Here is an 18,624-nt window from a genome sequence, read left to right on the forward strand (position 1 = left end):
TTTCTATATGGAATGTATATAATTCTACATATTTACATTATCCAATGTAATTGCACTACATTTAATTTTGTGGTAAGAGTATATTTAAGGGTAAGAAGTTCTAATATTAAGTGTCCCTCCAACAGTTATTTTTTAAAGTGTTCAATTTTCTTTCCCTTTAAAAATGAATTAACTTAATAATAGCATATCAAATAACAGCAATTGATTTATAAATTAAAAATACTGACAAGTTCAACTTCAATGCTTACATTTTTAAACAAGATTCAACATCTTTTATTTACATGTTTATGACATACATTAAGGTCTTACACAATTAACTAAATCTAATAACAATGGTGAGAATGGAACATAAAAGACACAATTCCAAATTTTAGTCAAGTTGAAATACTTCTGCACTAACCAAAAGATAAACAAGCAGCCATTATGAAGTTACGGGCTGTATGTCGTCAATTCACTTCTTAAAACTGAAAGTCAGCCACATAGCTATTAAAATAAGGAGAAATTTGCAAATGCAAATATTATATATACAAGAATAATGCATGCACAACTATCACATTTATTCTTTATCCTTAAAGCCATTTTTTAAAAGAAAGCTGGAATAAGCATCTTAACAATATATGTACATCAAGGCACATTCTTTTCTTGTGCTTTAGGAATGATTTACGTGTGATCTGCTTATACCTTAATTTTATACCTTATACTGTATAGCTTCTAATACCTAAAAGCTTAATTTTAACAATTACAGCTTGTGTGGTAGTTTCCTAGAGAGAAATGTGGCATCTCCCATGGTTATTTTGAAAAATCAGAAAACTGGACAGCTTAAAGAGGTGGGAATTTAAAAATCAAACACATGAATTAATATATTAGGTAACTTTTAAAAATTAATCTTTTGAACCAGTAGTTCAAAGTAAGGTTAAAAAAAATTACCTTCAACAATTTGGTGGGACCATAATCAACTAATTTCTTCAAGTATTATACTATAATGAGGGCTGCATGGAAGAATTTAATATTCTGAAATTATCTGACAATTACATGGTATCCACAGGACTGCTGTGAATGTCCCTATATTGCTAACCTATTTCAACTGCAGTTTTTCAACAAAATTAAACAAACATGATACAAAAGACAAAAACATACCAAACCTAACTTGTTTATTCATTAACTTGTTCATTTTTCAGCAAAATAATGAGATTCTTTTTTTCATTTATTTGTCCTATGTTATCAAGGAAAAATTTCCCATCAACCATATCCTTTTCTCATAGTCAATTTACTTGCCTTGAAGAGACAGTATAGTAAGGTTTTAATAGGCATTTCATGCATTTTAATTGCATTTTAAAAATTAGCTATCATTTATGGGTTCCCCCTATAGATAAATATATTGTGCAAACTTGATAACATGTAACTCATTAAGTGCTTTAAAATAAAGAATCCCTGACTTAAAAGGAGTTAAAATAAATAGTAAGTCAAGAACCATAGATCTAAAGCATTTAAAAAATGTAATATACCTATGTATCCTATTAAAATGCTTTATATTATAGTTTTCTTTTTAAACAGGGCAAATGAAATCACAGAACCTCTATATTTTGAGAATAAAACAAGAAAAGTCAACTGATGCAGCCTTTTAAACTCAAAACATATAATAAAATAATGTCAAAATGCAAATGAAACTGTACAGTTTGAAATTTAGTACAGTCATTTATAAACATTAATTCATAAAAGGTATCATGATAAACCAATGCCATCAAATAGATTTGTTTTCAATTTCTTTATAATAAATGGACTTTTCTACAGAACTCATTGGCCAGACAAAAGGTTTGGAAATGTAACGTCACCAACAGCCCAGAGCCTTGACATGTAAACTCTAAGCAGACAGTCACGTGGTATTGTAAACAACTGTTCTGTGAGTTCAGTGCACGAGATTTCACTTTTTATCTTCACTACTATGTTCACTCTGTTTCTGAAATATGTGCCACCTCTACTTTAACAGTCTGAATGGCTTCTGCAACTTCAGATAGCTTCTGTCCTTGCTGTTGTGCCAATACATAATTAACCACTTGCATAATACTTTGGTCAGAAAGCGTAGATACCGATGGATACTCTTCAGTAGCTGCAACAGCTTCAAGCGCTTCCATAGTTTCTCCTGTTACCACCACAGTCTCAAGTTCTTGAGGACCACTGCTTTCTTGTTCCTGCATGTCTGCTGTTAAGATGCTAACAGCATGTGCCACTTGAGTTCCTTGGTTATGGAACTGAAGGGTGTCTTTTTCCAGCATAATTTTGCAAGGCACATAGTCTCTGTGGAATTTAGTCATATGCTTACGGAGTGTTCGAGCATCTATGTAGGCTTCGCTACATACAGGACAGACATAAGGCCGTTCACCAGTATGTGTTCTGACGTGGCGTTTTAGAGATCGGGCATCAGCCCAAGCTACTCCACATGTTAAGCACTCAAATGGTTTAACTCCTATTAACAAAACAAAACAAAACAAAACAGGAGTGTCTATATGGTGAGATTCAAGTACCAAAATAAATTAAAATGTCTACTAGTTTTTTGTGTGTGTTGGAGTCTCACTCTGTCAGCTAGGCTGAAGTGCAGTGGCACACTCATGGCCACTCCAGCCTCAAGCTGCTGGGCTCAGGTGATCCTTCTGTCTCAGCCTTCCAAGTAGCTGGAACTATAGGCATGTGCCACTACTACAGGCTGATTTTTTTATTTATCGTTGAGACAAAGTCTCACTAAGTAGCCTGGGTTGGTCTCGAACCCGAGTTCGGGCAATCCTCTCACCTACGCTTCCTAGGATTATAGGCATGAGCTATCGTACCCAGCTCAAAAAAAATTTTTTTTTAATTACAGTACTCATAAGCCCTTATATCTTGACTATGGCAATCTTCTATTAAGGATGTAATGGTTTTCCTTAAAATAAGCAAGATTCTATACTGTAATCTCTCTAAGTATACTTCCATGGACAGAAGTTACAGAGAGAAAAATTTTAGCTTCCACGCATAATCTCATTTATTCCTTCACAGCAATCCTGTAATCCTAGGGTAGTAAAACAGAGGCTTCAAATAGTTTAGTGCAGCATAACAGTGTTGATATAGAATTAGTTTCACTAGAAAAGGAATCTATCAATATACACAATAATTAGGTACTCAGGTTCAGAATCATCTGTCACTTGAATAAATACATGAAATTAATCTCTTATTAAGGGAAGTAGAAGGGCTGGTGAAGGGAGAGCTACCACTGGATTGACTTTTATTCTATTTAGATACATATGACACTAAGTAGTTACCTTCGTGGTTGTTCATGTGTCTCCTGTACTCTCTTAGCTGAGTGAATTTTCTCCCACATTTTTCACATACTCGTTCCAGGTTCTGTTTTGCTCTTCCTTTTTTTCCATGGGTAGCTTTCTTTACATGCCTTCTGAACAAAGCTTTTTCATAAAATTCTTTGCCACATATATTACACCTAAAACAGACAAGATGACGAAATTATTTTCTCCAAAGCACCAACAGCCCTAAGAAGCAAAGGACAGATGTATCTCATTTTAAGTTCAACTCCTTCTTAGATTTACCCACCTATAAGGCTCAGTGACAGAATGAGACTTCACATGGGAATACCAATCTTTTTTCCAACTATAGCACTTATCACAAAATTGGCACTGGAATGGCTTCACACCAAGATGCTTGTTCATGTGCTGGCGAAGATCTCTAGCTTCAAAGAAACTTTTTTCGCATCTGCAATAAAGTTCAATTATCCAACTGGATCGTCTTATTCACTTAAAACAAGTTACTAAGAACTCAACATATTTTTAGGTTTCTAGAATTCCCCGACATGATCCCAATTTACAAAAAAGGCTGGGCGTGGTGGCTCACACCTATAATCCCAACACTTTGGGAGGCTGAGGTGAGATGATTACCTGAGTTTGAGACCAGCCTAGGCAACTTGGCAAGACCTCATCTCTACAATAAAGGTGGCTCAGCCTGTAATCCCGCGCCTCTGGGAGGCTGAGGTGAGTGGATTGCCTGAGCCCGCGGGTTCGAGACCCGCCTGGGCAGTGAGACCTCATCTCTACAATAAATCAAAAAATCAGCCGGGTGTGGTAGCGCATGCCTATAATTCCGGCTACTCGGAAGGCTGAGGCGGAAGGATCGCCAGAGCCCAGCAGGTGAGGCTGTGGTGGCCGGGAGCGGCCACTGCACTCCAGTCTGGGCGACCGAGTGAGATTCCGACTCAAAAAAAAAAAAAAAAAAAATTAGCCAGATGTGGTGGCGTGTGCCTGTATTCCAGCTACTTGGAAGGCTGAGGCAGAAGGATTGCCTGACCCCAGCAGGTCGAAGTTACAGTGGCCAAGAGTGTGCCACTGCACTCCAGCCTGGGAGTGAAGAGTGAGACTCCGACTCAAAACAAACAAACAGACAAAAAAACAAAGTCTACAGGGCTTTAAGTTTTTTTATTTATTTATTTATTTTATTTTTTAATCTTTAGTGCATTAGAAATGTTTTAGAAAGAATTGTGTGTAGTTCCCAAATGTTATCATAGAGGAAATTTACTGTGTCTCTCCCCCTCCACCTGACCCCCCCCTTTAACATCTCTGCTCAGTCCTCTCATTCTCTGTCCGTGTGCTGAGGGTAGACTTCACCCATGCCCTAGGGATGGCGCAACAACTCAGGCCGAAGTCAATCGCAGCACAGCACTTTCTGATTCAGAGATGAGCAAATGACTTATTTTGATGAAACCAAAGTGATCTTGGGAATAATTTGGTATTTGAGAAGACACTTCCCTGTCCATATAGAGACTGAGAAAAGCCAAGTGCTAAGGAATCAGAATCCAGTTTGCATTAAACCACTCACTCAGCTCCTAAACTTTACATTTTATTCAAGACAGTTTGGGTTGGGTTTGCTTTCACTTAAACTAAAAATATACTGGTAATAAATGATTTTTGTTTCAAAATAAGACTATTGTACCCCACATCTTTATAATAAATAAATAAATTTTTTTAAGAAAGACTAATTGGAGTGATATCAACCTGAAAAAGCCCATTTCTCCACAATAGCAGTAGATAATCTGGCAAACTGTGAGAATCAATTTTATTGGGAACTCTAAAAGTAAATCCAAAATTTAGTGACTAGGCAAATATTTAATCTAGAAAAAAAATAGCTGAATCTCTCTGTAAGTGAGCTTTCTGGACTTTTTTTTTTTTTTTTTGAGACAGAATCTTACTCTGTCGCCCAGGCTGGAGTGCAGTGGCACACTCATGGCTACAGGAGTCTCAATTTGCTGGGCTCCAGCGATCCTTCCACCTCAGCCTTCCAAGTAGCTGGAACTACAGGCGTGTACCACCACACCTGGCTAATTTTTTGATTTATTGTAGAGACGAGGTCTTGCCAAGTTGCCCAGGATGGTCTTGAACCCATGGGCTCAGGCAATCCTCTTGCCTTGGCCTCCCAAAGTGCTGGGATTACAAGCTTGAGCCGCTACACCTGGCCCTCTGGGCTTTTTTGTAAAAGACAAGGTTCTTGCTCTGTCACCCAGGCTGGGGTGCAAGTGGCTCATAGCTCACTGCAGCCTTGACCTCTTGGTTTCAAGTAATCTTCCTATCTCAGGCTCCCGAGTACCTGGGATGACAGGCATGTGCCACTCTACCTGGCTAATTTAAAAACTTCTTTTTTTTGTAGACATGAGATTTTGCTATGTGCCTAGGCCACACAGCAAAACCTAACTCCTGGCCTAAAGCTATCTTCCCACCTCATTCTCCCAAAGCACTGAGATTATAGGTGTGAGCCACTGTGTCCAGTTACTTTATGGCATTTTAAACTAAACCTAACCCTGTTTCCTGGCTCCCTAGATAACAGCCTGCATTCCAATATAGGTTCCTAGTACAAGAGGAACATATTCTTAAAGAATTTTGGTTTAGCCGGGCTCGGTGGCTCAGCCTGTAATCCCAGGCTTTGGGAAGCTGAGGTGAGTGGATTGCCTAAGCCCATGGGTTCGAGACCCACCTGGGCAACTTGGCGAGACCTCATTTTTACAATAAGTCAAAAAATTAGCCAGGTGTGGTAGCGCGTGCCTGTAGTTCCAGCTACTTGGAAGACTGAGGTGGAAGGATCGCTGGAGCCCAGCAGGTCGATGCTGCAGTGGCCAGGAGCGGCCACTGCACTCCAGTATGGGCGACAGAGTGAGACTCCAACTCAAAAAAAAAAAAATTTTTTTTTGGCTTTTTCTCACCTATCTGGTAGCTCTCTGAAGGCGCACCTCTTTGCCTTTATTTTTTCCCTCAGGGCTGAGTTAAGGTGGGGAGTTTGTTGAAAACATTTAAGACAAATACAGTAGTCACTGACACTGGGGGCAAGGAATACCAGTTTTCTGCAAATAATACACAAATTTAAAGCTTAGGAATGAAATACTTCGGGGAATAAGAAACTGGAAAACACTCAAGTATTTCTGGTAATCTAAAGGGCCACGTGCTTACCCAGGACTGAGCACATGTGCAGAAAAGACTGAAAAGGCCCTAGGCTCTCACCTCTGGCTGACCTTCCAGATCTGCACAAACAGCAGGTGATGGATAAGTCAGAGTTGTAAACTGTCTGGCTGAGTGTCCAAGGCATGCTAGAATTAGTTTGCACAATGTTGTAAATGTACTAAAAGCACCTGAATTGTGTACAAACTTTAAAATGATTATTACATGAACTCTAATCTCAACTACAAAAAAGAGATTTCAAAGGGGGTTACGAAATTAAAAGAGGAGAGAGAGACTCTAGCTGGCAGTGAGACCCTTCTTTCCTACAGTCCCCAACTCCAGAGAGTACCTGTGGAAAAGCTCTTTAAATTGATTTAAATAAGTGATTTGTACTGTATATGATTTGTATCTTAAAACTGTTAAAAAATAGCAACACCTTAGGGAAAAAAGACATTAAAATCAAGAGTGAACTAAAATTATAGTATACTATTATCTGTAAATATCCTTTTCTGAAAACATTCAAAAACAAACTGAGTAAGGGCCAGGCATGATGGCTCTTACCTGTAATCGCAGCACTTTGGGAGGCCAAAGCAGGAGGACTGCTGAAGACCAGGAGTTCAGGCCAGCCTGGGCAACACAGTGAGACCAGTCTCCATTAAAAAAAAAAAAACCCACAGTTAAATTAACTGAACGGGTCAGGCATGGTGGGTGGCTCACAGATGTAATCCCAGTACTTTGGGAGGCCAAAGTGGGAGGATTGCTTGAGCCCAGGAGTTTGAAACCAGCCTGGGCAACACAGTGAGATCTCATGTCTACAAAAAATAAAAAAGTTAGCCAGGTGTGGTGGTACATGCCTGTGGTTCCAGCTATTTGAAAGCAGGAAGATTGTTTGAGCCTAGGAGTTCGAAGCTGCAGTGAACCGTGATCGTGCCATTGCACTCTAGCCTGGGCAACAGAATGAGATCTGACCCAAAAAAGAAAAAAAAATACTGAATGCTTCACATATATAAATACTTACTGAGTACAATGATAGCCTCGAACCTCAGGCTTTGGCTGGTGTTTCTTAAAGTGCTTGCTGAGTCCAGATCCCCTATGAAAAGACTTTCCACAAACTGAACAAAGGTACTTGGACTCTCCTACAAAAAAATAAAAAGCTTTGTCACAAATCTAGCAATCAATACTCTTTCAACAGAATTCCTTATGTCACATTTCAGAAGTTATTTTACCAAGAGGACATGGGAGCTATAACATCTGGCAGACATCTTCTAAGAAAACTAATAAACTACATTCAAATCCATATTTTTTTCTCAATGACTGCAGTACTGCAAAGGCTACTACCCAAAGAATATGACATACTTGTATAATGTGTGGATTGCAATAGAAATAGAGTTGGAAGCCAGGCTCGGTGGCTCAGCCTGTAATCCCAGCACTTTGGGAGGCTGAGGTGAGTGGATAGCCTGAGCACACGGGTTCGAGACCCACCTGGGCAACTTGGCGAGACCTCATCTCTACAATAAATAAAAAAATTAGCCGGGCATGGTAGTGCATGCCTGTAGTTCCAGCTACTCGGAAGGCTGAGGCGGAAGATCACCGGAGCCCAGCAGGTCGAGGCTGCGGTGGCTGGGAGCGGCCACTGCACTCCAGTCTGGGTGACAGAGTGAGACTCCAACTCCAAAAAAAAAAGAAATAGAGTTGGATACAAGTTCTAAAAAAAAAAGAAATAGAGTTGGATACAAGTTCTATAGCAGGTATCTACACTTCATTGGCCATTCTCACATTTCCACTTTAAAGCATCTAAAAATAAGTATATGTGGAAAAAATTTAATAAAATTATAAACCATCTACCATTTACATCTGCCTAATATTTAACTTTTTAGCCTGGATCTAAATTATGCTTGACCTTTTTTTGAGTTGGCGTCTCACTCTGTTGCTCAGGCTGGAGTGCAGTGGCACGCTCCCAGTCACCATAGCCTTGACCTGCTGGGGTCAGGTGATCCTTCCGCCTCAGCCTTTCAAGTATCTGGAACTACAAGCGCGCACTACCATGCCCAGCTAATTTTTGACTTATTGTAGAGGCAAGGTCTTGCCAAGTTGCCCAGGCTGGTCTTGAACCCACGGGCTCAGGCAATCCACTCGCCTAGACCTCCCAAAGTGCTGGGATTACAGGCTGAGCCACTGAGCCCAGTCTATGCTTGATTTTAACACTTGGTACATATACATTTTTATACTCGGGAAAGCAATAAATTATTTTTTATACAAATCACACAACTATAAAACTAGGTTTAAGATAAACTCTTAACTTTAAATACCATCTCATTAATAAAAAACTAAAAAAAAAAAACCCCAAACACACAGCATAATCATTATAATAAATTAACAGTATGTAAAATATAACTATGTTAATATAAATTTCTCATTACCTGTGTGAATGCTCATATGTTCCTGAAGACTCCGTTTGGTAACAAATGACTTAACACATAGTTCACACTGGAACTGCTTTTGTGACTGATGGAGACTCTGGTGTAATTTTAGACCATGCTTATAGATAAAAGTCTTTCCACAGACCTAAGACGGAACAGGGATATTAAGTCAGTAAAACAAAAAGAGAGATAGGTGCTGTTTTTGAAAATGAGGACAAAGAAACTAGTAAATTATGGTAAGTAAATATTTAAGTTATTTAACTTAAATTATAAACAAAGTGACAAAGTGCAAGTTGAAACAAATATCAAGGACATTAGCAAGCTGACCCTCTTCTGATTTAATACTTAATAAATACTGCTACAATTGTTCTTAAATCCATGTATCACTGAAGAAGGAGCTCAAAATAGTAAAAACAAAAAATCTCATGCTGTCTTTGAGACTGGTAAACTATACCTTATAATAAAAGACATGGGGGTCTCAGGAAACTATGCTATTTCCTGCTACACCAACTAGAACAGTGCTTTTAAAACTAAAGCTGGCTAATCACAGGATTTATTACCCTGGGGTAATATTTAGGTACTCCTCAGCTCTAGAAGAACACAGCTTAGGAGGGATTTTTACTGACCAAGATTTGTTTAAACCATGGATTATTTTCCAGTCCAGGTTGGGGCTGCTTAAAGTTAAGGAATGACTGGGATGACAAGTTAGTTATTTTTACCCTGTACATCCTCAGGATTCAATTAGCTTCATGAACATCTTAAACAGATTCTTTACAAATTACAACTTCAGAGAGCAAGTTAAATAACACAAAAGGGAATCATCCTTGATCCAGGCAACAAACTAAAGAAGTCATACATTTCCTTGACATTTTACAAGAGTGACAGTGGCTCTGGAATACATATCACCAGTCTCATCCCCATAGTTAAGTTCTAATCATCTTTAAATAAGTAAAATAAACTTCTCTAAATAAAAAAATTTTCAGTATCAAAACAGGTGCACAGTAAAATAAAACAAATAACAAAATAAATGTTCTGGCTTTACCTGGCATGCATGCGGCTTTACACCTGTGTGCTTTAACATATGTATTCGAAGAGAATACAATTTAGGTAATGTCCTTCCACAAATGGAACATATAAATTCCCGTTTGGTTCTGCCCTTCTCAGACGATCCTGATGCCTCATTAGATGTGGAACTGGACGAAGATGAAGTGGGTGCATCTTTTCTGGTATGACGAATAAGGTGTGCTCGCAAGGAGGCACTGTACTGAAATTGTTTTTTACACAACTAAAAAAAAATTGTGTGAATATATTCCCATTACAAAATGTCAAGTGAAACTCATTTATACTTTCTATTGCTGTTACAATTATATAAGCCAATAAATGTATATACTACACATACACTACGTAAAAGACAACATGTGCCAGATTATAGAGAATAGGGACTCAGGCCCTATCTTGAAGAGGCTTAAAATCTAACCATTAAAGCACACAATTTATATATACAGGGGCACCAAAAAATGAATATACATTTTAAGAGATGGTATCTATGTATTACTTTTCAAAGTTGAATTAAATTATGGTAATGTGTAGTATGATGTTCACGCAACAGTGTTTCCGCCATTTTCTTTGTCCTGCTGGTCACATGGCGGTGCTAGCATTCATTTGATTAACACCACCTTCTGAGCGAATGTCATACTTAAAATGTGTATATATTTTTCTGGCACCCCCATATGTACATATATACACATACATAAACACACACACACACACACACACACACACACATATGGTAAGTATTTAAAAGGGGTAATCAGAGCAATGAGGAAAGGCATCGTCAACAAAGCCGGGCTTGAATTGGGTCTTAAGGGAATAGCAGGACACAAAATTATCATTAGAATGAGCATTAACAGTTGTTAGGTGGAGCAGAAATAGGGACTGGAAAAAGTAAAAAGGTTAAGACTATGATGGTTTTTGGATTTTATCCTGCAGTAGTTGAGAATTCATGCAAGCTCTTGTCCTTTTTAAGTCAGGGTCTCATTTTGTTGCCAGGATGTGGCACGATCACAGCTCACTGCAGCCTCAAGCTCCTGGGCTCAGGTGATCCTTTAACCTTAGTCCTCTACAGTAGCTGTCCCGGTTATGCTACTATGCCTAGGGCTGGTTGTTTTTGTCCTTTTTAAAATCAAAGTCATTTATGTTCATCATCTACAAAACCTACTTTTTAAAAACAATAAATAAAACTTGTCTCTTGGTCTATCATCTCCACAATAGGTCGCTTCTATGGCTGACTTTTTTGACTTTCTCAGTGTCTATTTTTGTAACTCTAAATAACATACATAATGGAAGTTGACTTCTTTACTCCTCTACTCACATATGTAAATGATTTCCATCACTCTATGTGGTTACATCATATTTTTTAATAGATCAATTTCAGGGCTTACATTTTAACAAGTAAGTGTTATCACTGGGCCACATATAGTACACTATGATTCCTTTACCTTTTCTGTTTTCTTTTACTCATTTATTTTGTATTTACCACGAATTCATCATTAAACCCTTTCAACTGCCAAGTATACTGGTTCACACCTGCAGCCCCAGCACTGCTGGGGGCAGAGGCGAGAGGATTGTCTGAGCTCAGAGGTTCGAGACCAGCCTGGGCAATTTGGTGAGACTGTCCCTACAATGAATCAAAAAATTATCCAGGTGTGGTAGCATATACCTGTAGTTTCAGCTACTTGGAAGGCTGAGGCAGAAGGACTGCCTGAGCCCAGAAGGTCGAGGCTGTGGTAGCCATGGTTATATTAATACAACTACACTCCAGCCTGGGTGACAGAGATTCTGACTCAAAAAAAAAACAACAAGAAAAAAAGAAAAAAAAAGGAAAAAACCCAACTGTCTACTGAGAGGACATTTAAAACATACCACCCTAGCTGGGCTCGGTGGCTCAGTCTGTAATCCTGCGCCTTTGGGAGGCTGAGGTGAGTGGATTGCCTGAGCCCGCGGGTTCGAGACTCGCCTGGGCAACTTGGTGAGACATGATCTCTACAATAAATAAAAAATTAGCTGGGCGTGGTAGCGCCTGCCTGTAGTTCCAGTTACTTGGAAGGCTGAGGCTGAAGGATTGCTGGAGCCCAGCAGGCCGAGGCTGCGGTGGCCGAGAGCGTGCCACTGCACTCCAGTCTGGGCGACAGAGTGAGACTCCAACTCAAATAAATAAATAAATAAATAAAAAATAAAACGGCCACTGCAGCCTCAACCTGCTGGGCTCAGGTGATCCTCCTACCTCAGCCTTCCAAGTAGCTGGAACCACAGGCGCAAGCCACTGTGCCTGGTTAATTTTTCTTGATTTATTGTAGAGATCATGTCTCGTCAGGTTGCCCAGGCTGGTCTTGAACCCATAGGCTCAGGCACTCCTCTCACCTTAGTCTCCCAAATTGCTGAGACTATAGGTGTAAGCCACTGAGCCCAGCCAGAAATAATTTTTTTAGAATTTTAAAGACATTGGCCTTGTCTTCTAGAAGTTTCCATATTGTTGTTGACAGGCCTGAAGCCATCCTAATCCTTAGTTCTTTCTATGAGACAGACCATGGCTTTCCCTCCTTCTGTCAATCTGTGGATGGTGGTGGGGGGTGGGCATACTTCATCAATAAGGGTACCTGACCTCAAACCAGGTGACGGGGGGGGGAACCAAAGTGAGGCCCAAACTTTATCTGTACAATGACCATTTGTATACCTAACCCTGAATTGTACCCCACATCTTTAAATATAATAATGCTTTCTCTTTGTCCCAATTCTGATATTTGATAATGTACTTTCAAAGTTTTATTTTAATTGGGTTCTGGATTTTCAATGTACACTTTTAACATGGAAACTTCTATCTTTAAGTTGTGAAATTTTTCTTTGATTGTCACATCAGTGCTTTCCTTCCCTTTATATTCTGTTTGAAAATATTTACTTGTCAAGGGGAAAAAAAGAAATATTACTTGTCTATTGGAAATCTTAGGCTATTGGAAATCTCTAGTTTTCTCTTTCAGTTCTATTTTCTTACTTGTCTTATTGCTTTATTTTCTGAGAGATTGAATCAGTTTACTGACTTTTCTGAGGGTTTTTTTGTATGTTATTATGTATTTTATTCCTAAAAAGCTCTTCTGTTTCCTTCTTCCTCCCTCCTTCCTGTCTGGATCTCACTCTGTTGCCCAGGCTGCAGTACAGCAGCACAATCACAGCTCACCAAGCCTCAACTTCCTGGGCTCAGGTGATCCTTCCACCTCGACCTCCCAAAAAGCTGGGACTACAGGTGCATGCTACCTCACCCAGCTAGTTTTTCGTAGAATCAAGGTTTCCCTACATTGCCCAGGCTGGTGGTCTTGAACTCCTGGGCTTGAGTAAGCCTCCTGCTTCAGCCTCCCAAAGCGCTGCAATTACGGGCATGGGTCACCACTTCCAGCTCTTCTGTTCCTTAATGTGCCCTTTTAAAAACATAGCACCTGGTTACTGTTTAGCAGATGCAATTTTTTCATTTATCTCTTCGATAAATCATATATTGTGAATTTTTTTTTAGTTTTCTCTATAGTCTTGGATTCCTCAAAGTTGTTTTTTCTTGAAATCTTTTGTCTTGAGTCTAATAATCCCTATAAGACATTAAAAAATTGACTAAAAAAAAATTTTTAAGGCCAGGAACAGTGGCTCATGGCTGTAATCCTAGCACTTTGGAAGGCTGAGGCAAGAGGAGCACTTGAGGCCAGGATGAGATCAGCCTGAGCAACACGAGGCAAAACAACAAAAAATTAGACAGGCATGATACTGCACAACTATAGTCCCAGCTATTTAGGAGGCTGAGGAGGTCAAGGATGAGCCCAGGAGGCCCATGATTTAGTTCTAATGCCCTCTAACCTGAGCGACAAAGTGAGACCCTGACTCAAAAAAACAAAACAAACAAAAACTGACTACAATTTCTGTGTAAGCAGGGAGAGGGTACTTGTTAACCACAAGGTTTAATCAACAGTATCTTTAGGTTTTTTGTTATGGGCTTCAGATTTTTCAGCTCTGTGAAATCTTTTTTGCTTTAGGGTTAAGGGTCTGGATTCCAACACTGGCACTTGAGTAAAGAGAACTTGTATTTTGGGAGCCAAGGTCGGAGACCAGCCTGAATACAGTAAGACCTTTTTCTACCAAAAAAAAAAAAAAAGCAGCAGCAGCTGGGCATGATGGTTTGCCTGTAGTCCTAGCTACTAAGGAGGTAGAGATGGGAGCATTGCTTGAGCCAAGGGGTTCGAGGCTACAGTGAGCTATAATTGAGCCACTGCACTGTAGCAACAGAGTGAGACCTGTCTCTGAGAGAAAGAAAAAGAAAGAAGCAGGACATGACGGCCCATGCCTGTATTCCCAGCACTTTGGGAGGCTGAGGTGAGAGGATTACCTGAGCCCAGGGATTCTAGGTCAGCCTGGGCAACTTGGCAAGACCTCGTCTCTACAATTAATAAAAAAAATTAGCTGGGTATGGTGGCACACGTCTGTAGTTCCAGCTACTTGGAAGTGGTGGTACATGCCTGTAGTTCCAGCTTTGGAAAGCTGAGGCAGAAGGATCACCAGAGCCCAGCAGGTCGAGGCTGCGGTAGCCTGCACTCTAGCCTGAGAAACAGTGAGAGGGGAGGAGAGGAGAGAAAAAAGGAAGGAAAGGAAGGAAGAAAGGGAAAACTTGAAAGGTTTCAATATTCAGCATGTAAGCTTTTACTTTTCCCTGTTTGTGGTACAGTACATCTATCTTCACCGTACATAATGCTTCCCAGAGCAGTTATGGTTTTATCTTTTCCAGAGAGTATAAGAAGGATCCTCGGCTGAGCGCACAGGGATGATAATTTAATTGCTTCTACTTTAATGGTAGCTATTACTACTAATTCCTGAGACTGTCTGGTGATTCTGCAATACAATATGGGCAAATTCTTAACTCTTCCTACTGGAAATAAGTCCTTTTAAATGTGCTGAATCAGTTATTCCACCTATTTATTTGTATTCAGAACTTAGTTGTCAAGATGTTCTCTTTGCCTTTTTATGAGTTAATATATATATTTTTGAGTTGGAGTCTCACTCTTTCGCCCAGGTTGGAGTGCAGTGGCACACACGCTCACAGCCACTCCAGTTTCAACCTTCTGGGCTCTGGCAATCGTTCCGCCTCAGCCTTCCAAGTAGCTGGAACTACAGATGCACGCTACCATGCCTGGCTATTTTTTTTTTTTAATTGTAGAGACGAGGTCTAGCCAAGTTGCCTGGGCTGGTCTTGAACCCACAGGCTCAGGCAAACCACTCGCCTCAGCCTCCCAAAGTTCTGGGATTACAGGCTGAGCAACTGAGCCCGACCCTGAGTTAATATTTTTTAAATGATCTTTTTACTGTTATTTTACTAGGATATCAGGAAGGAGAGATAAGTCACTGAATAGTTTAGGGGACATTAAATGACATACATGAATCAGACGATGACTCTTATAGCCATATAAATGAGTCAGAAATAGAACACAAGTGGTAGGATATCAATCAAGCAGTAAACTGGATTCGATTTATTATGAGATTAGAGCCATTTTCAATTAGCTTTCCATATACTTACTGGACATTTGTAATCTCTAGCTCTCTCATGTTTTAGTTTATGCATTATAAGTGCATATCGTCTCTGAAAAACCATTCCACATTCTCCACATTTATGGGATGCTTCTTCCATGTTCTCTTTAGCATCCCTTTTTGGCTGTTTCATCTTTTTTCCTCTTTGAACTAACTTCTGGGCCACCTAATAAAGGGCAGAAATCACAAGCTAATATGCTCAGTTTTGATCTTAAAAGTCATGTTACAAATTTCTAACAAAAATATTTCAAATTTATACACATTATCTTAATATGTATTAAAACATTAAGTTGCTGCCCTGCACCTGTCTCCCTCCCAAATAGTTTTTACCATGGTCATAAGTTCATCAAAAGAATGCTTTCAGCCTAGAGCTACAATGTCAAAGATCAGCCCTTTTTACATCGTACCTGTTGAACTGCTGACTTGGAAATGGCTTTCCGTTTCTGAAGCTTTTTCTCCACTCCCTTGTGTAGTCGGATGTAGCCTCCTTCAGTAACAGAACGCTGTCGAAGCCTACTTCTGTAAGTGTCATCATCGGGGCCAAAGTCTGCCTTCGCTGTCAGTGTGTCTACATTTTCCTGATCTTTTAAAGGTTGGCTAAGGCCCTGCCTATGTTGTAGAATGTCTTCGGCACAGATATCCTCAGCTGGGGTATCATTTCCCACAACACTTTTTTCTGGAGACCTACTGACGACATTCTCTTTTGCAAGTTTAGGAGGACTACTAGAAACTGTGCTATCTTCCCTGCTGTCTGAAGTTTCTAGCTCCGTCTGATTGTTTTTGGTTATTAATTCAACAGGCTCCATTTCAGGATGGGAATCAGTTGTACATCCCACAGAAGACAGCGCAGCTTCAGCCTCCGAAGAAACCTGAGGCTCAGGCTGTTGTCCTAGCTCTCCACTCTGCTCAGCTTCTGGCATTTCTCCATTTACCAGTAGTACAATTTCACAATCCCCAAGTTCAGAAGACAAAGCTGCTGTGCTTCCTTCATTGCTAACCACAGGAGGTGCTGTACCTCCATTCTGTACTGGTAAGTCCTGGGTAGATGCGACTGTTTGTACTTCGCCCTTCTTGTATACTGTTAGCTGCTTCTCTTCCATTAGCTTATGTACATTTTCACAAATCTCTAAGACTTCTGACATGAAAAGATGACGAGCTAAGATGGCTACATCAGCCATACTGCAGAAGTCAAAGCTTAACACAGAAGTATAGGCAAATTCCAGTAAAGGAAGGAAGCTTGCCTTGCAAAAACCTAAATGACACAAGAAAGGTGAGGACAAAGAAGTGAATTACCACCAAAACACTTTACAGGAACAACATAGAATTATGACCATATAAAATATAATACAAGGCAAGTATGATCATTTATTCTGCAATTAGTTATCCCTGTATTTGCTTTCTGTCCTGGTTTCTTATTAAACCTTGACTAACTCACTTCTATGAGCTGAGTCTCTTAATACCCAATATGGAAAATAATATCAGACTTACTACCTCAAAAATGTGGTAAGGCAGTCATTTTCAAAATGTACTCCTTAGAACCCCAGGGATTCCTCAAATTCCCCTCAAGGAACAACTGCTAGAGAATGGAAGGTAAAAAAAAAAAAAAGAGGGAGGCAGGTGAATAGGCAGGGTGCAACCAACCTGTCCACTAAACTCACTTCAGTAAATATAGATATATCTTTAGACAACAGATGGTCATATAAAAATTTGAACAGTGTTCTATCACTAAAAACCAAAATCCAAAAGCTAAGGCAGAAGTCAGCAAAATTTTTCTGGCATCAGATGATAAATATATATAGAAGGCCATAGGTATCTATTGCAATTGCTCAGCTTTGTAATTGTAGCTAGAAAAAGATGTACAACTTTTCCTTCCTCCCTCCCTCCCTCCCTCCCTTCACTTTACAGATGAGGTCTTGCCAAATTGCCCAGGCTAGTCTGGAACCCTTGGGCTCAGGCAATCCTCTTGCCTCCACCTCTCAAACTGCTGGGATTCTACGCCCAGCACCACTTTCTTTATAAAAAGGAAAGGGAGGGAGATGGGCCCTTGGGTTATAGTTTGCCTAATCTGGATCTAAGGAATGAAATAAAACTATTTACTCAAGTATATGCTTGAGGTATTAAATTCATCTTATCTTATATGAAAAAATAAGTTTATTTCTTTTCTAAGTTCTTAGTGCTTCATTTTCTATCTCTCTCTCTCTTTTTTTTTTTTAGTTAGAGTCTACTCTGTTGCTCAGGCTGGAATGCAGTGGCATGCTCACGGCCACCACAGTCTTGTCCTACTGGGCTCAGGTAATCCTTCCACCTCAGCCAAATAACTGGAACTGCAGGCATGAGCCAACATGCTCAGCTAATTTTTTTTTTTTTAATTGTAGAGGTTTGATTTATTGTAAGGTCTCACCATGTTGCCCAGGCTGGTCTCGAACCACTGGACTCAGGCAATCCTCTCACCTCTGCCTTCCAAAGTACTGGGATTATAGGCGTGAGTCACTGTGCCTGGCTTGTGTTTCATTTTCAAAAGCCATTTTAATAATTAACATCCATATGACTCAAAAAACAGAAAAAACATTATCCAGTGATAATTCTAACACTATCTCCATAACCAGCATGATTAAAAGTTTGTATAGCTTTCCAGAGTTTTTTTTTTTTTTTTTTTTTTGAGTTGGAATCTCACTCTGTCACCCAGGCTGGAGTGCAGTGGCATCACAGCTCACTGTGGCCCCGACTTCCCAAGCTCAGGTGATCCTTCCACCTCAGTTTCCCAAGTAACCGGGACTACAGGTATTAGCAATCATGCCTGGCTTAATTTTTTATTTTTTTGCAAAGAGGTCTTGCTGTGTTACCCAGGATGGTCTTGAACTCCTGGCCTCAAGACATACTCTAGCTCAGGTGTGAGCCACCACGCCCAGCCCAGTTTCTTTATACAATGAAGCAAATATTCTTATTCCCTCTTCTTACACTAGGTATTGTATTACATATACTGTCCTGAACTTTGTGTTTCTTATATAATAATTTATCTTAGGGGTTTCTTTTAAATATATAATTTAGAGTCAATGCCACTTTTAAAAAATTCCCGCCGGGCTTGGTGGCTCAGCCTGTAATCCCAGCACTTTGGGAGGCTGAGGTGAGTGGAT

General features: G+C 39.8%; 1 protein-coding gene across 1 annotated transcript in view; it reads right to left on the bottom strand.

Moving 5' to 3' along the window:
- Nucleotides 1-244: 244 nt before the first annotated feature.
- Nucleotides 245-18,624, bottom strand: part of ZBTB11 (zinc finger and BTB domain containing 11) — a 36,642-nt gene continuing 18,262 nt past the window's right edge. Inside the window, exons 4-11 of the mRNA XM_021707228.1 lie at nt 15,898-16,742; nt 15,480-15,656; nt 9,921-10,163; nt 8,879-9,023; nt 7,477-7,594; nt 3,577-3,735; nt 3,291-3,466; nt 245-2,464 (exon numbers count right to left, since the gene is read on the bottom strand). Of these exons, the coding sequence (XP_021562903.1) occupies nt 1,947-2,464; nt 3,291-3,466; nt 3,577-3,735; nt 7,477-7,594; nt 8,879-9,023; nt 9,921-10,163; nt 15,480-15,656; nt 15,898-16,742 (2,381 nt within the window). The 3' untranslated portion in view covers nt 245-1,946. The remainder of the gene's footprint in view (nt 2,465-3,290; nt 3,467-3,576; nt 3,736-7,476; nt 7,595-8,878; nt 9,024-9,920; nt 10,164-15,479; nt 15,657-15,897; nt 16,743-18,624) is intronic.

The sequence above is a fragment of the Carlito syrichta genome, unplaced genomic scaffold (assembly GCF_000164805.1).
Source record: "Carlito syrichta isolate Samal-C Ts95f unplaced genomic scaffold, Tarsius_syrichta-2.0.1 Scaffold316463, whole genome shotgun sequence".
In the NCBI taxonomy this organism is placed as follows: domain Eukaryota; kingdom Metazoa; phylum Chordata; class Mammalia; order Primates; family Tarsiidae; genus Carlito; species Carlito syrichta.